The sequence below is a fragment of the Ruditapes philippinarum genome, unplaced genomic scaffold (genome assembly GCF_026571515.1).
Source record: "Ruditapes philippinarum isolate M1 unplaced genomic scaffold, ASM2657151v2 ctg2194_1_1_1_1, whole genome shotgun sequence".
In the NCBI taxonomy this organism is placed as follows: Eukaryota; Metazoa; Mollusca; class Bivalvia; order Venerida; family Veneridae; genus Ruditapes; species Ruditapes philippinarum.
Genome location: NW_026864149.1, coordinates 24,535 through 50,549, shown reverse-complemented (window position 1 = coordinate 50,549; position 26,015 = coordinate 24,535). Strand labels below are relative to the sequence as shown.

Below are 26,015 nucleotides of genomic sequence, written 5' to 3'. Positions count from 1 at the left end.
GTTTAACTCAAATTGACTGTGACTTTATAAAAGTAACGAATGTAACCATATTTTATGTATTTTAAAAACGTACACAAAAATGTTCGAAAAAATATTTACAAAAGTTAATAAGTATCGCCTAAACCTTCCATTTTGTAGGAAGGGTAGTAGAGCTTTCGAACAAAAAATAAACCGAGTTCTTTTACCCACAGCAATTGATTTCAATATTCTAAATTTGGTTTATCCGGGAGTTTATATTTCATTTCCAGATATAAATTCATTGCAAGAATCATGAAGTGACTTTCATATAAACTGTCTTGATGACCTAGATAATGTAATATGTTGTGTTTCTTGGTAATATAGGGAAACAATAATTCTGAGCTTAATACTGAGCGAGTTATCGCTCAAGACAAATTTTAGAGGCGTAATGTTTTTTTGAAATTATGACACAACATTGAGCTGTATACACATTTATCCATTTAACTTACGTTACTGAACTATTATTACTTAAACAACTTTAAGTTTAATAAAAGTTTTCATGCCAGATGTATAATAAAAACTTGGTAACACAATTCAATGAATACGTTTCTTTATAATCTTTATTGGAAGAAAACAAGTCAAACATCAGGAAAAAAATTCAGTCTGAGCAAAAAACTCATAGCCAACATTATAATAATTTATGAGCCCAGTTTTTTGTTTAATATCCGCTGATGAACAAGTAATCTTTAAGCAAGTATACTGTTGTTCCGTCTATCCAAAGACAAAATAAGAGCTGATATATGGATTAAACAGAACAACAAGTATAATCAAGAGCTGTCATCCAAGTGACGCATGCCCCCCGAAAAGGTTTCTTAAGCATGCAGGTATTATGAAAAGAAAAGAGAATGAAAGTAACTAATTGCTGAATATTGTTTTTTGTTTAATTGTACCTGTAATCTCTTATTGTGATAGCATGAACCTTCAAAATATAAGTGTGACCTTGACCTTTGAAGAAGGGATGTGGCTCCTGGACGCGACAAAATGTTGTTATGAGATAGACATTTGTGCCAAATTATTTCAAAATCCCTCAGTGCACGACAAAGTTACAGTCTGGACATGATTGTTGTGTAAGTGGGGACAGACGGACAGACGAATATGAGCCTAAGCCGTGACACATTGTCTTGATGTGGTATCATTTGTGCCAAGTTATTTTAAAATCCTTCTATGACAAAGTTACAGTCCGGGCATGAATGTGTATCAAACTCTTATCGAGAGAACGAGTACCTTCAAACTATAAGTGTGACCTTAACCTTGAAGGTAGGGACATAGGTCTTTGTCGCAAAACATCGGTTTGATGTGGTAGACATTTATGCCTAGTCATTTTAAAATCCTTCGATGCATGTCAAAGTTACAGCCCGGACACGATCGTGTGTACCTATAAACTCTTATTGTGATAAATTGAACTTCAAATTGGTAGTGTGACCTTGACCTTTGAGGTAGAGACGTAAGTCTTAGACGCCACACATCGTCTTGATGTGGTAGACATTTATGCCCAGTTATTTTAAAATCATTCAATGCATGACAAAGTTACAGTCCGGACACGAATGTGTGCACTTATTTTCTCTAATTGCGATAATGTGAAACTTCAAAATGATAGTGTGACCTTGACCTTTGAGGTAGGGACGTAATTTTTGGACGCGACACATCGTCTTGATGTGGTAAATTTATACCTAATTATTTTAAAATCATTCAATGCATGACGAAGTTACAGTCCGGACACGAATGTGTGTAACTTTTTACTCTAATTGCGATCATGTGACGTGGTCCTTGGATGCCACACATCGTCTTGATGTGGTAGACATTTGTGCCAAGTTATTTCAAAATCTCTCAATGTATGACAAAGTTACAGTCCGGAGACGGATTAAGTGGAGACGCACAGACGGACGGACAGACGGTGCGATTATATTATGCCTCCTTTCGGGGGCATGAAAAGAATAACAGACAATGATCAGATAATTCAATTAGTTGATTTCAAATAAGAGACAAATAAAGTGAAATAAGAGGTCTGATAAATTCATTTCGTGAAAAGCACCCTAAAATTGCAGAAGAACATCAGGTTAATGCTACCGCATCCGTGTGGCTTATACCACGTTGCAGTTTAACAGCCTGGGTTTCGGACGTTTACATCCCAACTACCTTACAGGCCCGACTTACATCGAATGTTTTATATTTATAGTTTCATGACTCTTTGCGTTTTCGCACTTTTGTGCAGTTTTGAACTACATGGAATTCCATAGTACTGTGTGACATGAAAGTGTCTACTGAAATTCAAATAAATAAATGTTTGCTCAAATTTCATATTGACAGTGTATTTAGGTGTTTGGTTAGTCAATATCCTAACATGTCCACGTGAAAGAAATAACCTATGTATTTCCTATTTACTTACCAGCAATAGTATATAAACAACACATTGGTTTGTGGGCAACAGTAAAAATATCATCCCGAGGTAAATACTGTTACTAAGGCGTAGCCGAAGGTACCAGTATTTTTACGAGGGATGTTATTTTTACTGTTATTCACAAACACATGTGTTATTTTTTTATTACCCCGAACAAAAATATTGTGATGATCTGAAATTGTCAACTAAATCTAACTGTAACAAAAATAAACAGAGTAACAATAACTTAACTGACCTTTCCTTTTAATTTTTAAGTGTACCTTCGGCCTACTTGAGCAGTTTTCTTTTTCTTTTATTCTTTAAGCAGGTTATGTTATCTACTAGTCATAAACATACAATAAGCTGTATTTTATTTAGAAAACAAAACACTTAACCATTTATACGTTTATGATCCGTGAAATCTGATCCTTCTGTATCCAGAATATTCTTTGCATGACTTTTGACAAAATAACGATGATATCCTATGTGTGTTCACCAATTATCTGTAACGTTTTACTGATTACAATTGTTAAAAAAATCCTTTGTTGCATGCTTTAATTGTCTGCTTATTCCAGTTTAACACATTGTTATTCTCCTTGCAATTACTTCAGTTGAAAACAGATGTTTACTTTTTGACTATTCAACAAAAAAGATATTTTATACGCAAAAAGCACTGCAGGGCCGAACAACTAATTTTTATGGGTATCATAGTTACTTTAGAGATGTCCTATCGTGGTGAACGTCGCAAATAAGAATAATCGAGAAAAAAAGACGGCCATTTTTTCATTTTATTTAGAAAATAGACAACGTGACCAGATTTTATACTGTTAAAAATACTGTTACCTATGTAACAGTACAAAATTCTTAGTCCAGTGGTACACTTGCATAAACAATAAGAATAACTCCCAGAGGCCTATGGGAAATTAACATTACGCAAAAAGTGAGAGGTAATATTATTTTATCAATTACATTTTTGTAAAGATTTTTAAAATGATTTTGAAACCATCCCTTTAATAGTAGTCACGTTATACTACTTGAACGTTGCCATATTGCAGAAGTGTCTAGTATATGACTTTCAAGGCAATATTTCAACATGTCAATGAAAGGTATTGCGCAGCTGTGTCTAATGTTAAGATACAAAGGCCTTAGTGCATTAATTGATTCAAAATAAAATATTCTTTTCTTCACAAATAATTAGTTATAAACTTATGACATATCTAAACTAAACTGTGAAATGCAGCTCATCTTTTTAATTAAGTAATTTTAAAAACAAAAAAGAAAAGTCATTTAACGTTTTAAAATCATCATTATATACATGGTGGGAATCATAATTTCCTTATAATGTGCTCAACTTGTTTCATTAGATATCCATAAAAAATTAATTTACAAACAAAAGAATTTCAACCAGCGTTATACAAATTTGTTTAAACCATCGCTTACCTCACCGTATTGATTGCCATTGATTCATTTATTTGTATTTTTTTTAATGCAATGACGTCATGCAAAAAAAATATCCACGGAGTCGTTAAAACTTGTCACTTAAAATTTGTAATGAATAGATTGCTATTTTTATCTGTTTTAATTACCATGTAGGCTATTGTAAACATTAATTTACGCATTTTTATGTTTATTTGATATTTTTACAGTTATCAGATATCAAATGCACTGAAATAGTTGAATTATATTTTAATGCAGAAAATGCCGCCTATCATTAAATGTGTACACTTGCAGAAGTACATATGATGCAATAAAACTTAATGTGTGTTTAAGTCACACAAAACGGTAGATAACATTCGGCGCCTATTCACTTATCTTGATGAGGCATTGTGCCTTTGTGCTTATATCTGATACGAGAAAATCAACATGTAGAACCAGAGTGGTAAAACGAAATCTTATCTGCTAAACTTTCTAACACAATAATGAGTATTGACGACATTCCTGGAATCTTAAAAAACATGGGTTCAAGTACCCACAACAACAAAAATGCCAAAGGATGTGCCAGCATATGGTCCTTGAATCCCATGACTTCCACGAACCAAAATTCAGCCCTGCAGATTGGTCTTGGGCAAAAAAAAGAAAAGAACATAAAAACACAGAAAACGGAAAGCAAATATTCTGTCAAAGTATATAGAGATTCTGATTGATTATTGCATTCGATAAAAAGAAGTCTTATAGCTGAAAGTGTATGCGACGCGGGTACAGAAAATCTATGCAAGAGCCAGGAAAACGAAATAGTAGAAATCTTTGAAAGGAAGCTTCAGGCAGATGGATCTGAATAGATTTGTAGAAATCAGCAATACATACAGGTAAAATATGCAATACAGATACAGGAGACATAGGGAATTCTTGCGTTATATAATGCACTGCAGATAAAGGTTGTAGTATGTAATTTGACAGGAGATAACGTTGGTACTTAAGATGTACAAGTGTCACGGAAAGTGAGAATGTTAAAAAGGCACCATCTGGTTAACTTTACATGGACTCATCATATTACAACACTGGAATACCAAAAAGTTAAATCCGGTCAATAGACCAAAGAAAGTCTGAATGTAAAATGTAACAAAGAAGTGATTCGATCTTTTCCGAAAGCGGAACCTCGAAAAAAAAAACAGAAAAAATCAAAGACTGCGCTATCCTTACAGAAAACGTGAGATATTAAGAAAAAGAGGAGCACTTCAATCATGAAGTTAAGGCTTTATCTGACAAAACAAACAAAACAGAGAACAGCCCCCATTGTAAAAATGCTAAAGAAAAGAACCATTCATCTGTGTCACGATGTTCGCTTGATAAGCAAATTAGACTTTTGGGGTTGTGTAAAATCACTAATACTGTTGTGTGGTGTACAAGATTTTATTTACAACAAACTAGATAATACTAAATACTTTAAGATTATATGTAAAACATGAAAAGACTAATTGTTTAAGTATATTTAACAGAAGAAATAATAATGATAATTATATAAAAAAAAACAACAATGTTTATGTAATCCGTAAATTAAACTATCTGAGGCAATTGTCTATGTTTTCTTGTTAATGTTAGTCTTGGTCTTCACTGCTCTTTTTATCCAGTTTTTTTAATTGTATACGCTTTCCAACTTTATAAATTTATCTCTTTAAAATATGAACTTTGTTCCAATTTATAAACTAAAATGACAACTTCCGTCAAAGAAAATTTTCGTATGTAAACTATCAACTTCCCAGAGGAATCTTCTTATAAAATGAAATATTTCGTTCAATAAATCTTCTCAAATATTAACGTGAACAGGAATCTGCATCTAAACCTGAACCTCAACCGTCTGGAACCCTACAAAAGCATTAAAATATCCCTAAGTGTCTTACGTATGTATTTAGATTACCTTTACGTTTATAAACTCTCATTAAAAAAACTAATTTAAAATGCATTTGTAATGATTAACCAACAATAATAATCATTCCTTAGACTGTGCAACAGATTTATCATATGCTTAATACTTTGCAAAGAACAATTAATTTTTAAATGTGTCTTAAACATTTGAAAAAAATAATAAGTCTAACATACCGTCAGCTTTACTTATTCCTACACATCCTTTTTATTACTTATTTGTCATCAATGTGACCACTTAATTTATGTGATAATGTCAATGATGTGACTTTAAACTTGCTACAGCTAAATTGTCATCGATGTGACTTTTTAATCATGTCAAAGATTTGACCAATTTTCTTTTATACACACATTATCGATTCCACCTTCGAATCCACATTCTAACCGCTTTCTGGCAAATGCACCCTTTTATCTTGCATACACATTATTAATATTTCTCTCTCACTAAAATAAACATAAAATAAACATGAATCCCACACTCTGTTAAAATAGCAGATCATTAGGCTAGACGGGTGATAACGAGATCCCTTAGAATTCCTTTGATTTAATCTGATCATAGAAAGTTAAGCGCTTGTTCACCCTTAATTCCCCTAGAATTTGTCAGATACCTTATTGATAAAACTTGATATTCCGGCTTGTATTATTAGAGCTTTAGTAAACAAATAAAAATTGAAATATTTTCTTGACAATCTGTGAAGAGGATTGGTATTGCCTAGTAGTGTCGACTAAATGTTTTACACATTGGTAAATGCATTGTTTTTAAAACAATGAGCTCTTGAGGTATGTACTCTGGGTAACAAAACATATTTATTTGTCAATTTTGACTTTGATGACGAGCTTTGAATATGTGTTATTGAAAGGAAAACCTTAGAATTATGTTCGACAATGACCAATTTCCCATTTTATTATTACACATTTTTACTTATTTAAAGACAAATATATGCATATTATGCACACAAAATAAAAGGAAAAAGTAATAGTACCTTCTTTACATGTTTAGTCTATTTAACCTGGTAAGTCTTTCTTTACCAAATATCAAAAGAAAGTAGATTTTAGAAAAATATCACTCAGATAGTCGGTGGCATCATAAATACGTCGATTGAAATGCAAAGGAGCGAAGGATAATGTGATAGTAAGTAACATTCAAATTCAGATTAAAAATAGGCGGCCCTACCTTCCCAAGCTAGGAGTTACTTGGGCCAATATCGGAATATTGCATTTCGTCATTTGAAAGCGCCATGTGACAATATAAACTGCAATGTTAAGCCGTGTCATAGAAAAACGAGAACCATTTAAGTGGGGAAATATACACCCAAATGTCAATTTGTTTGAGTAATCAAAATTAATCTTCAATTAGGGTAGGGACCCAATAAAGAAACTTGTCTGAAAAATTATGATGTTGCACCTTTTCATAGCCCTCATGTACATAATCAAACGGAGTTATGTTGTTCAGCTGTTTAATCTTACGGTACTATATGACCTCAAAGGTGAAGGCATTTGTACCCTCGGTGCATGATTCATAAAACGTATATAGAGGTTCTCTAGGCAATGCTATATGCCAAATATAGAAGCATTGCATTTTTTCCACAAAAAATAGGATGTGCTTTCCTATATAATAGTCTACAAAAAGCAAGTGGCTCCCGGGGCAAGGCTCATTTTCACCTAAGAGTGATGATAAATGTAACTTATGTAGAAATATATAAATTGATGCTACATGCCAAAATCTCTATAAGCTCTGGCCTTTGTAGTTTCACACAAAAATACTGAATGTCTTTCCCTATTTAAGTCCTTATGAATAACATGATCGAGGGGCGAACAAATACTGATTCAAGGAAAATGATAATAACAGTTTTGCAGAGGTTCACATTAGGTATTGCTACATACTAAATATCATAGCTCTTGGTATTTTAGTTTCTCAAAATAACACTTTAATGTGTTTGTTTCTTTTTTTTATATATACATTTGGTGACTCCCGAAATAGCTTAGCTCTGCATATTATAGATACGACAAAAAGGGCCAAGCGACAAGGCGACATCGCAACAAAGCGCCGCTTGGCGTGCTTCGCCAGAGACATGACGAGAATGCGACAACGCGCAGTTTGGCGCGTTTCGCTAGCGGCAAGGCGAAAAAACGAAAACGCGACAACAATATAAGTTGTGTTGTCGATAACGCAACGCGCAAAGTGTAACAAATCAGCCATCATTAATAGAACAATGCTACATGTTCAATATCTAAACGCTAAGCATTGTAGTTTAACCTGAATAAGACAGTAATAGTGTTTCCTAGACAAAGCTATGTTAACTAAGTGACCCACAAGATATGGCCAATATTGACTCAATGGACATGATAAATGGGTATTGTATTGTAAAATGACATTATTGGTTACATTTCTAACAAGCAGACTCGTTTTCCTTCCACCGGTCCAAAATAAAATCAGACCAGATACAAAATTACGAACAGACGGACGGACAACCAGGTGCATAACATTATACGCCGAAATTTGTTTGGCGGATAAAAGAGGCATTCTTTATAAGACAATTTCTCTAATCGATTATCTGGTTAGAATCTATTTAAAGCAAACGAGGAAAGAGACTCATTCAAACCCGATATCCGCTTGTTTATGTAGACTAATATCAAAAAGAAATCTTAAAATTTCCTTCTTCTCCTAAACTATGAAAGCGAAGAAAATATGGCATGTTGCATCAATTGGTAAAATTCTACAAATTTAATATATTTATCATGGCCATGAGGTGAAAATAAGGGCTGGTCTTGGGGTTACATGCTTTTTGTAGAATAAGGTACAAGAAAACAAATCTACTTGATTGGTGCTCAGATCTTGTATATCTTGTATGCTACATAGTAGTAGACCTCTACAAAAGTTAAACAAAGGTAAAAACATCAGTATTTTCACTGGTGTCATGGACTACTTTTTTTCTACATTAACCGATATACAAAAGTAAAGGGCAATTCTTTCAAATCGTAATGTCAAAAATAGAAAACTTTATATAATAATACCGCAACTCATAAAATATTTCTTTTTATACCATTTGATAAAAAAAATCCTGTATTTATGGGGAAAAAAACTTGAATATCCTCTATGAGCTATTAACCATTTAAAGATAAATAAGGAATCATTTTATTTTTAATTTTACACAGACTGTTCAAATTTACGGAATCATCTAAATAATTTTCCATTCACATCGTCGATATGTCGCCCTCTTGATTATAAAGTATAACCACGACGGCCCTAACGGATTACCGTATTATTTGAATCTCGACGATATATAAATAGCTAATGATTTTGATGTACGGTCAAGGGCTTTTCTAGTTTTTTAAAGTGGAAAAATTCTTCTACATGTTCCATAAAATAATAGGACAACCGCTCATAAACAGTGTAAAGCACAAAATGTGCTGCTCCATTGCGTTAAACAAGTTTAACCCGTGTGTGTAGCAATCAGATAGCCATTAACATCTGTTAACTCTGGAAAGGTTCATTGCAGTGTAATTTAAATTTAAGTAAACGTAGCAAGTTGAAATTCAAAATGTTATTTCTGTCACAGAGCTTATGTCAGGAGTAGGATATGTCAGGACTTAAGACGTTTGTTCTATGAAAATTGTAAAATCAAAAGATAAATTGTTAAGCCTATAAAATCCAGACACATTAAACATATACAAAAAATAAAATATCAATAGTATCACTTGTTGCAAAAAAGTAATGGAAAACCGATAATGAGTTAAATAACAGATTTTTTACTCCACCTTAAATAATAAAAAAAATGAAATTAAGTTGATATTGATAAAACTTTAAACCTCTTATTCTATTAACTTATATGGTCGCTTTCGTATCGTGGCTGATTTGGAACGTTTTTGTGCGTCGTGTTGTCGCTAGCGAAAACACGACAAAGTGTCAAAAGGCGTGTTGTCGGACATTCGTCTTGTCGTCCTGTCGCTAACAATGCACGCCAAACGGCGCGTTGTCGTGCGTTGAGTTGTCGAATTGTGATATTGTCGCTCGGCTCAAATCGAAGGATTGGTACAGGGCCAAGTGACAGGCGACATCCCGCTGCATGACAACGCGCCTTTTGGCGTGCTTCGATAAAGACAGGATGACAAGACGACAGTGAGACAACGCACCGTTTGCGCATTATGCTAGCGACAAGACTAAAAGGTGATAACGACAACGCAACGCGCAAAGTGTACCAAATCAGCCACCATACTTTCGTCATAAAATGACCTCATTTGCGTTAATATGCCGCTAAACCAAACAAAAACAAAACGTGCGTGGTCGATACTGAATAGCAAATTATGTGCAAATGTATCATTCCAGTGTAATTCTTTTCCTTTTCTCACCGTAATTTTGATAGATACACACATCAACCCAAATAACATACAAATGCACATGTGAAATAAAACCACAAATATTTTATCTTAATACACTTTCAAAATAATACGTAAACTTGATGTCACAATATGTAACGAATTAAAACTTAATAATATCAATAAGTTTGAAGCACTTACCAGTAACGATAATTTCCATAACAATTAAAGCAGAAACCAACATTCTGTAATCTTGTTTACTGTATAAATTAAATATTCCTGAACGCAAAAAGGAAGTTAACATATAAGAAACATACGTTTTTCACTACGTGAATGAGGAAGTACTACACCTGGTATATTTAACTTTATTTACTAATAAAGTTTTAGTAACTTTATTATTGATCGATATATAAATCTTGGGATTTTAGCGACATAAATAAAATAAACATTTTTATAAAGGGCATGTGCATTGACAAATGCTTATGTTTATGTTTAAAATATTTTTTGAGTGGGTACACACTCTGGGTAATTCTTAAGACTGTACGATCTCGACTTCTATATACACACATATATATATATATATACCTGATTATATTATCTCTATATCTGTCGAACAAATTATGCCCCGAAAACATATATTTTTAGATAAATGAAAGCGGTTTACCCAAAGGAAACGTCTGCTTTCTAAAGAAGAATTTCAATGAAGAGAGGAAAAAACATATTTCTTGTAAATCAAAGTAAGTTCTTAAGAAAGTCTTTAGTTTAAGATAATTAATCTTAATTATTATTTTATTATTTTTAATCTCTAACACTATTGTAGCCAAAGAAGAGAAAAAAACCTTTTCGAACTATGTTGTCATCATTTATCGTCTTATTTTAAACAGGCATATATAAATTGTTTGTTTGTTTGATTTGGTTTTACGTCACACCGACACAGTATAGGTCATTTGGCGACGTTCCAGCTTTACTGATGGAGGAAGACTTCAGATGCCCTTCCGAGCATTATTTTGAAGTCACGAACGGGCACCTGAGTAGAACCACCGACGTTCCGTAAGATAGCTGGATAGGGCATATAAATTATACAGGGGGGGGGGGGGTGTGGTCAGTATACTCTTCCGTGGGTATGTCTAATTAAAGATTTTCTAAGTTTTCATTATCATTATTCCAGAAGGAAAACAAGCAAATTATCTGTTGATTTAAACAGGGTCTTTCAAAGAGAATTTATTTTCTGTTCGAAAGACCCTGATTTAAATTTGTTTAAAATTTTTATATAAGTTAAAATGATTAACTAGCTTTTTCAATTGACATTTTTTGTATATCTTTTATATCTAGTTTGCTAGAGTAATCATCATTTGTGTCGTAATTTTTAGAGAACAAAATATTTTAATTTAAAGAATTGAAAGAATGTTTTATGAAAACAAATGGTATAAGAATATTAAACAACTAAACTATTGTTATATCTTTCATGTTTCAATAATAATCTGATAAAGATATCATTTGTTCAAATGATATTATAAAGGCGTAATTGGCTTGTTGACAGAATCTTTAATGTAGGATAGTCTTTGTCATCTAATTAATAGTTTATAATTGATCTTAAAAAACAAGTCACTGGTAAAGTATTTATTTTATATCTATCCTGGAAAACGTTCAAATAACGCGTAGCCATGGACCAGATGACAAAGGCTTCACAAACTTGAAAAATGCCTCGTATGGTGGCTGATTTACACCATGGCGTATTTTCGGGTTGTCGCCACAAAAATATTTAAAAAAAATAAAGATAAGAAAAAGTTCAACTTTCTCGCACTGTTTGATATCACATTTTGTGGTATATGATTTGTGCCATGTCTTATATCGCTCAGCGCTCCGCCAGATGAAAATACGAAAACCACTATGCCGTTTTTTTCATGTTTTTGCCTTGTGCCCCGCAGAGCAAGAGTACGACAAAATGGTCGCATTGGCGTAATTTTGTGTGTCTGCCTCTTGCCACGCACAAATCAGCCACCATATATTTTTGAATTTTACGTGGCGAAACAGCTGAAGGTAAAAAAAGTACGACACATCAAATGCATTTTGCGTTACATCTATTGACATGATGCTTTTTGTGGCGGAAAAGCAGCAGTTAACTTTATAGTATTTTCGCATCGTCACAATTTTCGCCAGTTGGCTTTGGTGCAATTTACTTCCTTCCCTTCACATTGCCGTTTGTTCGCTTTCATTTTGTACAAGCGCATGCGCACATCAATTAAAACGGAGAAAGCTCCCAAGTTGTGTAACCTATAATTTTGATTATAACTTGACTCGTGGTTTTGTCGCTATACACATGAATAAAAAAGCGTTGTCAAGGAGGTGCACTTAAACTTCGATTAGTGACTACATGTTTATGCGTTTGTTTTATTTATACATGAATAAACTTATACAAAGGCCTTTTTATTATGTTTTCCGTTCCTATTCTGTTTTCTTCACGATATTATGTAAAACAATAAACTATTCATAACCACTTACGCGGAAAGTTTAGATTTACTTTATTTTTTATCTATTTTAATTGATACCATGTGTGATAAGAATTTTATTCATAACCTGCAAAATGACGTCATCCTAAGCGAAGGGATCACAATGATAAAATGATTTAGTACCCCACTGAAAAGAATAAATTCTGATATATAAGCTTTAATACTTGGAAACTTGGTATAATATCACTTTAAGGATAACGAAATATACCACACTAATACTATAACTTGTTATCTTTATTTCATTTATTACGTTTGTCTTAGTAGGGTGCCGAACAGAACAGACCACTACGAAAATCGACATCGAAAAAAATCTGCGTATTTTGACTTGTTAGAATCAGTCCTAGCAATACGGAGTTTTGATGTGTAGGTACTGACCTCGTAAATCTGGATTGTTAATTTTTCGCATAAAAACTACAAAAATCAATCAATCAATAAATAAATCAATCAAGCAAACCAGCAAACAAGCAAGCAATAAATTAATAAATATGGAAATAGATAAAACTTTTATATTAAATTTTACTTTTAAGTAAATAAATAAATGAATAAATAAATAAATAAACAAATAAATAAATAAATAAATAAATAAATAAATACATAAATAAATGCATACATACATACATACATACATTTATATTTTTGATATCAGGTACAAAGTAGGACTTGATTGTACAAATGTGTTATTCGCATTTACGTGGCGTAAAAAGCAAAAATATGATATGGGCTATATCAGCCACCATACTTTCAATATATCAACAGTCTTTCATAACAAAATTACCAGTATTAGATAATTGACAAAAATAAACTGTTTTAAAATGTATTTTATATGCCAAGAAGGCGAGTTATTACATTTGGAATAAAACCTTAATGACGAGAGGAATACATCGAGGTAAATAAATATTTATTCTTTTTAATTTAATAAATTATTTTAGATAGAAAACAAAGCAGTTCATTCAAATATAATTTTCTTCAATGTATCAATTGTGTTATCAGAAAATTATATCATTCGGAGGATTTTGTAAAAAAAAACAGATAAAAAAACACAAAAAAACAACAACAACAAAAACAACAAGAAAAAACTATCAAACATAACTCTGAAAAGATCATTTCCATTGATACTTTGTGATACTTTTCTATTGATGTTATAAATGTTTTCAATATTTGATTTTTTTTCTTAAAAGGGTTTATGTATATATTCTAAACTGGTTATTTTAGACAAGTGCACATACAACATACAATTTTCACAAACATGTCTTGATTAGAAAGCAAGTTGAACATTTCAACATTGAAGAATTGTAAGCTTTTAACGTTGTACTGACATTTAAATTGCAACGATGCTTCAACATTCTAATCCAAATATAAATCTAACGTTATGACAACGTTGAAATCTGACCATATATCAATGTTGTAAAAACGTTGATTTGCCTACTGAGTCAGATATTACCATCCTACTAGTCATCTTATTGTTTTTGTGTCCTTTTCAGATAAATCTGATGGTCTTTTTTTGTTCAAACAATCATAATGTTGCAAGCCATTACGACTGAACTATTTCGTTCGCACCACATAGTGACTCGTGGCCACGACAAAGTATCTCGTGCGCACCACTAAATTATCTCGCGTGCACGTCTAAGTAACTAGTGTCCACGACAATGTATTTCATGAGCACCACTTAATTACCTTCTCCCATGACTAAGTAACTCGTGGCCAAGTCATAGTAGCTCATGCACACCACTCACTAACTCACTCGTGGCCATGACATAGTATTTCGCATGCACCACTGAATTATCTCGTTCCCACGACATAGTAACTCGTGGCCACGGCATAGTATCTAGTGCGCACCACTTGATTATCTCGTGTGCACGACTTAGTAACTCGCAGCCTCGACATAGTATCTCGTGCGCTGTACATTACGCATACAGTTTACATAGTTTCTGTATTCATGAAATTGCAGGCCTGGTTTGTTTGAATCTGTACATGAGGGATTATGAAAAGAGCAAATTTTACGCCTCTCCTTGCAGTGAATATTGACAGATCTGTTGTTGAAAATGAATTGCTGAAACATTGTAGACTTTCTTGTTTACTATATGTTCATCTCAAATTGAGAGGCATACGGCATATTTTCTCTTCAGTCATAACGAATCTATGATTGTTATATGAATTCACACTGTTTAAATGTTAGAGTTTAAAAAGAAAAAAAAGTTTTTACCTAGGAAATCTAAAAAATAACAGTATTTTAAATTTATTTTCAATATTGATTTTTACTTTTTAACGCAATGAAGATTTTCAACCTGAATAAAACTTTTTATGTTATCAGATTTGGGGCCCCAGTACAACACTTAAAATTCCCGGGGTCTGCAAAATTTTCGTGTAACTTTGTTGTGATTAATGCTTCGGAGGGATCACTCTTTCGCAAGATTTTTTATCAGTTAATAAATGTGATTAAGCTGTGTCTATTTCTGCAATCACCATAGTAAAGTGTATAATTTACAACAGCAGCCCTTTTTTGTTTCCCAACTATAATCACGTGACAGGCTTGTCGATACAGTGAATAAGATAAGGCTGTCACAAAAATACATTTGTATTTTTTATTGCCATTATGGTCCTTAAGCTAGAATATTGAATAACATTTGAGACATGTGTTTCATATTGCAGAGGAAATCACGGTTTAAACATCAATGAAAGACATATACATGTAATATTTTAAGTTTCTCATTCAGTGCACTTTGCATAAAATTTATAAATAGGCTTAAGATAATTAGTATTCGCATTCTATATTTTAAACAGTTACTATAAATCTGTAATTATTGCATGCATTCAATGAACAATAATTTCATATCTATGTTAGACACTATGAATCTGTCTATATGTACATTCATAATTAAGAGTAAAAGGTTTATAATCAAAAGTTAATTAAAAAATCTGCCTGGCCTAGAAAATACTCCATGACCTCTAATATCTTGAAGAAGAGAGACCTATAAGAGACCCATTGGAAGCTATAATTTTTTAACAAACACCAGAACTCTTTAAATTGCATACCGTTTACACTCATTCAAAGTAATGTAAGCATTAGCAGAGTCATTCTATTCTGAGCCTTCAGAAATAAATGTTCTCCTATATATAGCGAAGCTAAGTTACTTGTACAAACGCTCAAAACAGTACTTTAAGTTTTTGAAATCGTTTGTTTTCTTTTGAACGTCTAATAATTTCTGGGGGTCAGTATATAAATAACACATGGGTTTGTGGGTAACAGTAGAAATATCATCCCGAGGAAAATACTGTTACCCGAGGCGTAGCCGAGGGTAACAGTATTTTTACGAGGGGTGATATTTTTACTGTTAAACACAAACCCATGTGTTATTTATTTTATTACCCCCGAACAAAAATACTGTGATGATCTGAAATTGTCAACTAAATCTAACTGTAACAAAAATAAACCAAGAGTAACAATAACTGATTTTAAACTGTCCTTACCTTTTAAGTTTTAAGTGTACTTTAGGCCTACTTGAGAAGTTCTCTTTTTCTTTTATTCTTTAAGCAAATGATGACATCTACAAATCATAAACATACAATATGCTAGGTTTTATTAGATAACAAAACACTAACCCATTTATAAGGTTATGATCTGTGAAATCTGATCCGTCTGCATCCAGAATATTCTTCGCATGGTTTTTGACAAAGTGCATTTAGAAAATAACGATGATATCCTACTGATGACTGTCCACCAACTCTATCTGTAACGTTTCACTGGTTAAAATTGTTAATTATCCTTTGTTGCATGCTTTAATTGTCTGCATATTCCAGTTTGACACAAAATTATTTACATTACAATTACTTCCGTTGAAAACGGATGTTTCCGGTTGACTATTCAACAAAAAGATATTTTATACGCGAAAGGAACTCTAGGGTGCAAAGAACTAAATTTTATGAGAGTAATAGTTACTTCGGCGATGCCCTATCGTCGAAAATAAAAATGAATCGAGAACAAAATGGCGGCCATTTTATTTCATTTTATTTAGAAAATAGACCACGTGACCAGATTTTATAGTGTTAAAAAATACTGATACCTATGTATCAGTACAAAATTCTTAGTCACGTTGTACACTTGCATTAACAGTAAGAATAACTCCCAGAGGCCTATGGGAAATTAACATTACGAAAAAAGTGAGGGGTAATAATATACTCTTCCGTAGGTATGTCTAATTAAAAATGTTCTGAGTTTTCATTTCTATAATCCATCACTTCCAGAAGAAAAACGGAAAATTCGCTGTTGATTTAAACACCTGGTCTTTCAAAATGAATTTATTTTCTATTCGAAAGACCTTGATTAAAATCTGAGTGATTTACTTTTATGTACGCTTAAATGTTCAACAGGATTTTTTTTCAGGATATATAATTCTATATATTGACTACTATTAATCATTTGTGTCGAAGAAGAGAACTTAAAAAATGAAAGAATGTTAAACGAAAGAAATGATATAAGAATATTAAAAAAAACTTAACTTTTCTTATATCTTTATTATATCTCAATAATAATTTGCGTAAAGATATAATTTGTTCAAATACTACGTAATTGGCTTGTTGACAGAAACTTTAAGGTAGAATATAATGTCTATGTCATCTAAATAATCTATTTTTGATCTTAAAAAACAAGTCACTGGTAAAGTATTTCTTTTATATTTATATTGGAACACGTTCAAATAACGCGTAGCCATGGATTAGATAACAATAGCGTCACAAACTTGAAAAAATGCTTCGTGTGGTGGCTGTCTCATGGCGTATTTTCGGGTTTTCGCAACAAAAATATGAAAAAAAAACAAAGATAAGAAAAAGGAAAACGTTCTTGCACTTTTTGATATCACATTTTGTGGTTGCTGATTTATGTCATGTCGTATTTCGCTCAGCGCCCCGCCAGATACGAAAACCACTTTACCGTTTTTTTTCATGTTTTGGACTTATGCCCAGCAGAGCAAGAGAACGGCAAAGTGGTCACAATGTAGTAATTTTGTGTTTTTGCCTCGCAGCCCGCAGAGCAAAAATATCACAAGGGCACAAATCAGCCATCATATATTTTTGCATTTACGTGGCGAAATTACGGAAAGTTGACAACATCAGGCAAAAAGTACGACATATCAAATGTTTTTTTTTGTGTTACAACTGTTGAGTTTTGGCTTTTTTGGTGTGGCGGAAAAGCAGCGAAGAAACAACAAAGTAACAACTTTCTAGTATTTCGTTACATTTTCGCTATTTTGCTTTGATACTTTGATACCTCCTACCAAAATAATGTATGACTAGAATTTTACTCCAGTCATAACTTTCGAAATACCGTTATCCTAAGCACAACTCATTCATGAAAGGAGACAGAAATACGTTAATATAAACTTACATAAGTGAAGGACAGATGTAAACACTAAATGAACAAGCCTGATTTTGTAAGGTTAATTCTCTTGGAAACATGATAAAATAACATTCAAAGAATAACGAAATATACCAAACAATTATTAAAATTTCTTTTGTTTATAACGATATCGTTTGTAGGGTGCCGAGCAGAACAACTCAATTCGAAAATTGGTAACAAAAAATCTTAGTTATATTGTCTTTATAAAAAACTGGAATAATTCATGGGTCTGAGCAGTATATATCGCCTATTTAACATCGGTGTGGAGTTTTGATGTGTAGGAATAGAGCACAAAAGTCTATAATGTCAATTTTTCGCATCAAAATTACTACTAAAGTAAATAATAAATCATTAAGGAATAAATAAAACGTTCATTCAATTCAAACAATATTAATGGAATGATGGATTGATGGATGGATGGATGGATCGAGGGATGGATGGATGGATGGATGGATGGATCGATGGATCGATCGATCGATATAGAACGATAGATGGATCGATAGATCGATAGATGGATGGATGGATGGATGGATGGATGGATGGATAGATGGATAGATAGATAGATAGATAGATAGATAGATAGATAGATAGATAGATAGATAGATAGATAGATAGATAGATAGATAGATAGATAGATAGATAGATGGTGGTAATAGCAAATTAAGAATATGGGGTAAATTAGCCACCATAGTTTCAACAGATCGATAGTCTTCAAAAACAAAAATATCGGTATGAAATTTGTGACAAAAATAAAACTGTTCATAATTTATCATGCAAGGAATGCTAGTCAATACAATTGGATAAAACCTTCATGACAATAGAAACATATCAAGGTAAATTTATTTGTATTAATCAAAATTTGTTATTTGAGATAGTAAACAAAATACTTAATCCGAAAGTAATTTTCTTAAATATATAAATTGTGTATTCAGAAAAATTAAATCAGCCTGAAGATTTTTGAAAATAAAAAAAGACTTCTGAAAAGATCTCTTCACTTTTATACCCTGTGATTGTTATTGATGTATTTCAATTTCAAAATAGTACAGTCTGATATGAATATGCGGGCATATTATCATATTTTACAAACTTGTAACAATAGACAAATGAAAATACAAGCAAATAATTTTCACAAACATTATTTCTTGATCTTAAATAAGATGAATATTTCAACGATGAAGTAAGATAGGTTTTCAATTTCAACGTTATAATGACATTTAATTAAACTGCGACGTTGTTTCAACTTTCAAATCCAACGTTAAATCTAACGTTATGTCAACGTTTAAAGGTGGCCATATTTCAATATTGTTACAACGTAGATATGCCTGCTGGGTTACATATAACCATTCTACCAGTCATCATATAGTTTTTGCTTAATTTTCGATTAAAGTCGATTGTCTCTTTTATCCAAACTAACATTATGTTGTAAAGCATTATGCATTACAGTAGTTTCTGTATTTATCTGGGCATTACAAATTTCTATAGGATAAGAATGTTTTTGGTTTTTATCAAAATATTCTATCTCCAGAAATGTCCCTAGAAACAATTACAACAAGAGCTGTTGGTAGGACAGCAACGCTCGACTATTCTTAGTGCTCGATAGTAAAAAAATTGCTTGATACAGTTACCTCCTCCTGTTTACAGGTTGGGGTCATGATGGTGAACAAGTGTGCAAAGTTTCAAAGCCATATGTCAATGGACTTTGAAAATATTTGAACTATTACAAAAACTTTAACATAAATTCTAAATCGAAAAAGGGGCATAATTCTGTCAAAATGCTTGATAGAGTTACCTCCTCCTGTTTACAGGTTGGGGTCATGATGGTGAACAAGTGTGCAAAGTTTAAAAGCCATATGTCAATGGACTTTGAAAATATTTGAGGTATTACAAAAACTTTAACATAAATTCTAAGTCGAAAAAGGGGCATTATTCTGTCAAAATGCTTGATAGAGTTACCTCCTCCTGTCTACATGTTTGGGTTATGATGGTGAACAAGTGTGCAAAGTTTCAAAGCCATATCTCAATGGACTTTGAAAATATTTGAACTATTACAAAAACTTTAACATAGGTAGTTACGTCGACGCCGATGCTCGGATGACTATAATAGCTCTACTTATTTTTATCGAATAGTCGAGCTAAAAAGTATCACCTTCTAAAGTGTTTTGTATTATTTTATGTTTCGCATATCTTGTCAGACAAATGATTCAAGTAAAAAAAAATCTGGAAACAAAGTGATCCCTCTGAAGCTTTTATCACAACAAGATTACAAGAGAATTGCAGACTCGGTTTGATTGAGTCTGTACATAGTAAATTGGTATAAGCAAATTTAACCGTTATAGTAAAACAATCCTTTATTATGAACCACTTCAATCCGCAATTTTTACACGGTAAAACTAGTGTTTTGTGTGTTTCTTATGTGTTTTATGTTGTTTATTTGCTTTGATCACTTGTTATTAAAAGACATATCGGGTTAAAAGGGAGCGGTGGCCTTGTGGTTAAGGTGTCTGCCTCTCAACCCAGGTGTCATGGGTTCGAGTCCTAACCGGATCACGACCATGTATCTTCGTATGACACCAGTACTGGTTGGTTCCAGGAAGCGGAAAGTGAATAATATAAGTTGCAAGAACTTGTTTCGCATCGAGCTTAAATAAATATGTCTAAAGACATATCGGTAATTTAGATTGCATTTACAATATTAATTAACGCAACGAAAATAATTAAAGGATAATTAAAACCTGGAATAAGACTTGTTTGTTAAGTTATTAGGTTCATCGGTAAAAAATGTTATCAAGATATGTGCATTTCTGATTTCTTCGTAGTAATTGTAGTGTTTACAATAGAAGTAATGTGTCTGTTTCTCCAACTATAGAAACGTGTCGTTTTTGTCGATACAGTATTATACAAAAATAGAATTCTTATTTCCATTATGGTCCCTAAGCTATTATACTGTACAACCAGAGACATAGATAACAGAGATAGGCAACTTCCTTACCAGTTAAAATATCACGCGTGCCTGCTAAACTTAAAAACTTGTAGCAAGTTAAACTTATTAACCAGATATCAAAATCAGGAAAATAATACATTTTCTGAAAGCTTATGCATTTTTCTATGGCTGCAGGCAAAATAATTACAGTTCCCATTTAAATAAATGATACATCACTTTTTGAAGAGAACTTCTTAATAATTTTTGTTACAAAACTATTCATATGACGAAAAACCTGGCACAGTGGGTATGTTATGCTATATTTTTCTAAGTGAAAAGCATGGAAAGTCAATATTAATTTTTCAGTGCATATTACATCATATTCACCTGCTAAAAAGTACATATCTGTTTTTTTATATTATTTATAAATAGCTTTTATATGGCTTATTAAACCTGTCATTGCCTTCGTCGGAAATCAACATTTTTCAGCTTGTCTAATTTTTCCATAAATTTGCCTTATCTTATAAATGAGCGCATTAGCAAGCTTGTTCTTAGTGTTCTTTAAAATATAAAAAAGACTAAAATAGACTAATTTGACTTTTATTTAAGAGGCATCCTACATTTTTCCAGAATAATATTTAACAAAAAACTTGGCGTGACGTCACGTCGTAGTCTCGCGTCTTTCGGGAATTTCCAGAAAAAATCTATTTTTAGAAGAAAAACCGGTGAATATACTCTGTAAATCTAATTTTAGGGAAAAAAACAGTGAATATACTCAGATATTGACCTGTAATTTTTTACAAAAAGTTGCTTGTTAGCCAATCAGGGAAAGGCGTTTCAAAGCTATTTATAGATTATATAATAAAATTTTTATTTGCTACAAAATGCCTAATTTTTCACTTTTTATAGGCATGAGTGATATTTCAATGAAGTACTTGTATATAGGAGCTGCTTATCCTCTAGTACGACATAGGAGACGGACAGAAAATCACAGTTAAAACATTAATGAAAGACAGAAAGTATACATAGGTTACAATATTTTGCATGGAAATTTATTAATATGGTTTAGATGATTAGTAATCATATTCGTTATGTTGAACAGTTACATTCAGTAATTATTGCAGGCATTTAACAATAGTTTTTCTCATGTAGAAAATGATATTAACCTGTCAACAAAGGTCATTTAACTTGCATAATGTTTCTTATAGAAATAGAGGTGAAATATTATAGTTTACTATAATCTTATGCATATATGTATTTGGTTTTAATAACATATTTCTGTTTGTATATTTCAGACTTTCCTAGCAATGCAATTTTAAGACAATTACACTAGAAAAATGACACAATATCAAAAACAATCAATTCTTATCTCGAACTTACTTTCTGACATCGGATATGGTGAACAAATGATAGAATTTAGAAGGAACATGTGTAGATGTATCCAAGACGTTCTAGACAAAAATATCTGTGATAAATCAATTCCACTTTACATAATTACGGTTGGGAGTAAGGCTGAGGGTCTGACAGCTCCATGTGAGAATGATTTTGATTTAATGTTTATTTATAAGGACGTAGTCTGCAAAGAACATTCTAACGCGGTAGCACATGAAGAAGAACACCAATTCAAGCTAGTTTTGGATCATTCGCGCCCTGGTTATTCTTTACTCCGAACTGTTCACATATGTTACAGTCTTCCAACAGCTAAATTATTTTGCGAATCCATGATTGAACTATCTCCGAATAGCTTATATCTTTCTAGTGATTTTTTGAAAAACAAAATGAAAAATTCAGGCATTGAAAATAGTCGTTTGCCTGGAAATCAAGAATATATTAATGTGAAAAAAGAAACTCAAGGTCCCTCAATAGTATCAAACCGTTTGGCAATAAATTCGGAAGACAATGTGATGGCTCTTAAATGTGAGTGTCCTGGTTACTTAAGCTCATGGATATGTAGAAGCAGAAATTATCAGTGGCCGCCTGCTGCAGTCATAAGAGAAGTTTCAAGTTTAGATTCACACGTGGTTCCCGTAGGACATACGGCTAGCTTTTTTCAATTCTTAGAATGGAGAATATGTTTCACCAAAGGTGAAATAAAATTGGTTCATAGTTTGAATGATTGCCTTACAAATGTTTTAATCTTGCTAAAACAAATTGCTAAAGTCACTTTGAAACCCCTAAGTAAAGATATGTCTACATATCTTATGAAGAATGTAATATTCTGGTTAGCTGAACTTAATGACTATGATTATTTTACCCAGCATGCAATATTAATAGCACTTAAAAAGGCACTTGCCTACCTGAAACATTTTGTTGTGACGAACAATTTTCCAAGCTATATGATTCCACAAAGAAATTTGCTCGAAGGCAAACTAACACACTCTCAACGAATGAAAATTTGTATGAGAATAGACTCTCTTCTGAAGGAGGGACCATACATTGTCTTAAAAATTGCAAAGATCCGGACTGCTTTCTCAATTTTGTACAGGTCTCCAACAGAATTTAATCGAGTTTCAAAGAATATTCATGAGATACAAATTATCATACATTGTATTGATTACATTTTTAACCTCTCTGTTCAACAAATACCAAGAACATTCGGAGAAATAATGAGAATCATGTTAACAAATAGAAAATTGAGGTTCTTGCTTGTTAGACTGCAATTGCACATGTGTGATATTAATAACGAAGCATTAAGTTACAAAGACATAGAAGAGATGTATAATACTTTGAATATTCCTGAAAGTATTGATTTTGATATCCAAAATGATGAAAAAATGCTTCAATTACTGTCATATCTGACGTAACATGCTTTTAAACAAGAAGTATCTTTTTAAAAAGATACACGGATGAAGTATAACTGTTTAACATTTGTGTGTTTTTAAGTCAATACAAAAAAATTTAAGCAATACTTGTATAAACAATGACATGATAATTATTTTCTTGTAGCTTTAAGAAATTACCCATTTTGTAAACATTCAAATTAAATTATAGCATATTGATATTGGTGATTTTTCAAAGAAAAACAACTTCAATTTTAGATGTGCTTTTTTCTTGTTTTCCGGTTGACTTTAAAAAATATGTTATCATTTACAAATAAACTTTAAAGTTAAATTCCTGTATACGTATGTCATTTTAGAACTATCTCTACGTGACAAAAATATCCCTTACGTTTTATCATAGAGCTATCCTTAAAGTTTTATTTTAAAATGGTAAGAACTATCCTTTACATTTTTTAGAATTATTAGAACTGTTTTTTACATTTAATTTAGAATGACCAATGATATTTCACCGATTTCAGTTTTTTGCAATTTTTAAATGACCAATGAAAATTCATCTTAATTCAGTCCTTCCCTCCATAACAGACGGAGTTTTTCTCCGACTAACGAACAATTTGCAATCATCAGTTACCACAAACTCTGTATCAAGTCTGAAGAATATTTTCTCTAAATTGTAATAAAATTGATTGGTATGTTTTGAGAAACCCAGGACCAAAATACTAGTAAGATCACCTGTAAAGGTTAACCATTGTTTTAAGGCCATATTAAGAGTCAGTTTTAATTATTTTCATGACTCTATAAGTAATTTAAAGTGCTTTCTAAAAAATGTCAATGTGGATAAAAAATAACAGGACGTAATTTTAGCAAAACTGTAATGTAGCGTCATCAAAATCATTTTACTTTGTGATACTATTAAGTGAAATGTTTTTATAGTTTATTGATACAGTGTAAACTAAGGAACACTGATAACCCTATGGAAATCTGAAAATGTTCGGTTAAACGAAGTCGGCTAGTCCTTAATAAATTGCTTGTTATAAGATGATCAGGTGTTTGGGAAAAAATTAAGATTAAGCTGCTCTTCTACCTTTTTTTATAATCTCGTACAATTTCCGTTTTTAATAAATTATGTTATGAATATCATCCTTGTTATTTTCTCATCCGGTTGAATCAAAATATCGAACAATCAGAAAGGCATTTTACCTGTTAAAATTCAATAAGAATATGGTGTACTTAGACTATAAATTTGTCGTTGCAATATAAGCCTATACATTCCCATTTTGTCATTGATAGTAAGGATCTCTTGTATTGGTCAAAGTTGTTAGTAACATGTTGCGGTATTCTAACTCATTATCAATGACAAGAGGGCACGCACTAAATATCTTTCAACAGGTAAAGGAAACAAATTTGGATAAATTAATTCTGCGAAGATTACATTCGTGAATCTTGGAGCAGGACGTGAGCTTCTCATTCGAGAGTAAAGCTAGACAGCCATTAATAAATTGTCGATGTGACGTAAACCAAACCATAAACTGTGAAAATAGGTTATGCTTTGAAAAGAAAATACATGTTAAGGGTGTTACAATATTTATCGGTACATATCGCTTGCATAGTTTGTTGCACGTATTACTATTTAAAACATGATTGTGTCGTCATCTTTTGTTAAAATTGTTCTGACAGTTGAAGTAATTTACAAGAATCCAATGTTGCATATCCAAAATTGAACAAAATATAAGACAGTTATCTATTCGTTCGAGAATTATTAATCTGATATCATCTTTATTATTCAAATATATTATTCCAACATGTATTGAAAATTAAACGCATTAACCGATGGGTATTTTTAAATAATCCCCGACTTAAAAACAAAAGATGATGATGATAAAGCATGGTTTTCATAGTTTTACCAGAAGGCAAGCACTTTTCAATTTGTGTATGAAGTGCATGAATCTCGACAGGTAAAACAATCCATTACCATGCTGTAATAGGACATGTTTTATGTAAGAGAAACTCCTCGAACTGTGCATTACACGATATAACAAGAGCACCGCTAGGCGGATCATTATATGCCCGAAAGTGGTTTTTTTAAGTAAGGATGAAGCTTTTGTAATACATGGGGATTAAATAAAGTAATATCTCCCTCCTTTATGGCTGAAGAACCTTCAAATATACAGTTGCTGCTCCAAAGGATCAAGTTGGTATCTTGTAAGTTAAAATGCTACGACGGATAGACGGAAAGATAAAGGCCATATAATTAATGTACTCAATATAAGTGATCATTTTATGAAGTTTGACAGTTGTAAAACTGTTAACAATATTAAGGTCATATGATATTGACCTTTGACCT

The 26,015-nt window shown here is 32.1% G+C and overlaps 1 protein-coding gene across 1 annotated transcript in view; it reads right to left on the bottom strand.

The window, feature by feature from the left end:
- LOC132724576 (hemicentin-1-like) overlaps positions 1-10,407 on the bottom strand; it is a gene marked incomplete at its 3' end in the record, with an annotated part of 59,784 nt that extends 49,377 nt beyond the window's left edge. Inside the window, exon 1 of the mRNA XM_060709454.1 lies at positions 10,274-10,407. Within this exon, the coding sequence (XP_060565437.1) occupies positions 10,274-10,376 (103 nt within the window). The remainder of the gene's footprint in view (positions 1-10,273) is intronic.
- Between the last annotated feature and the right edge of the window lie 15,608 nt (positions 10,408-26,015).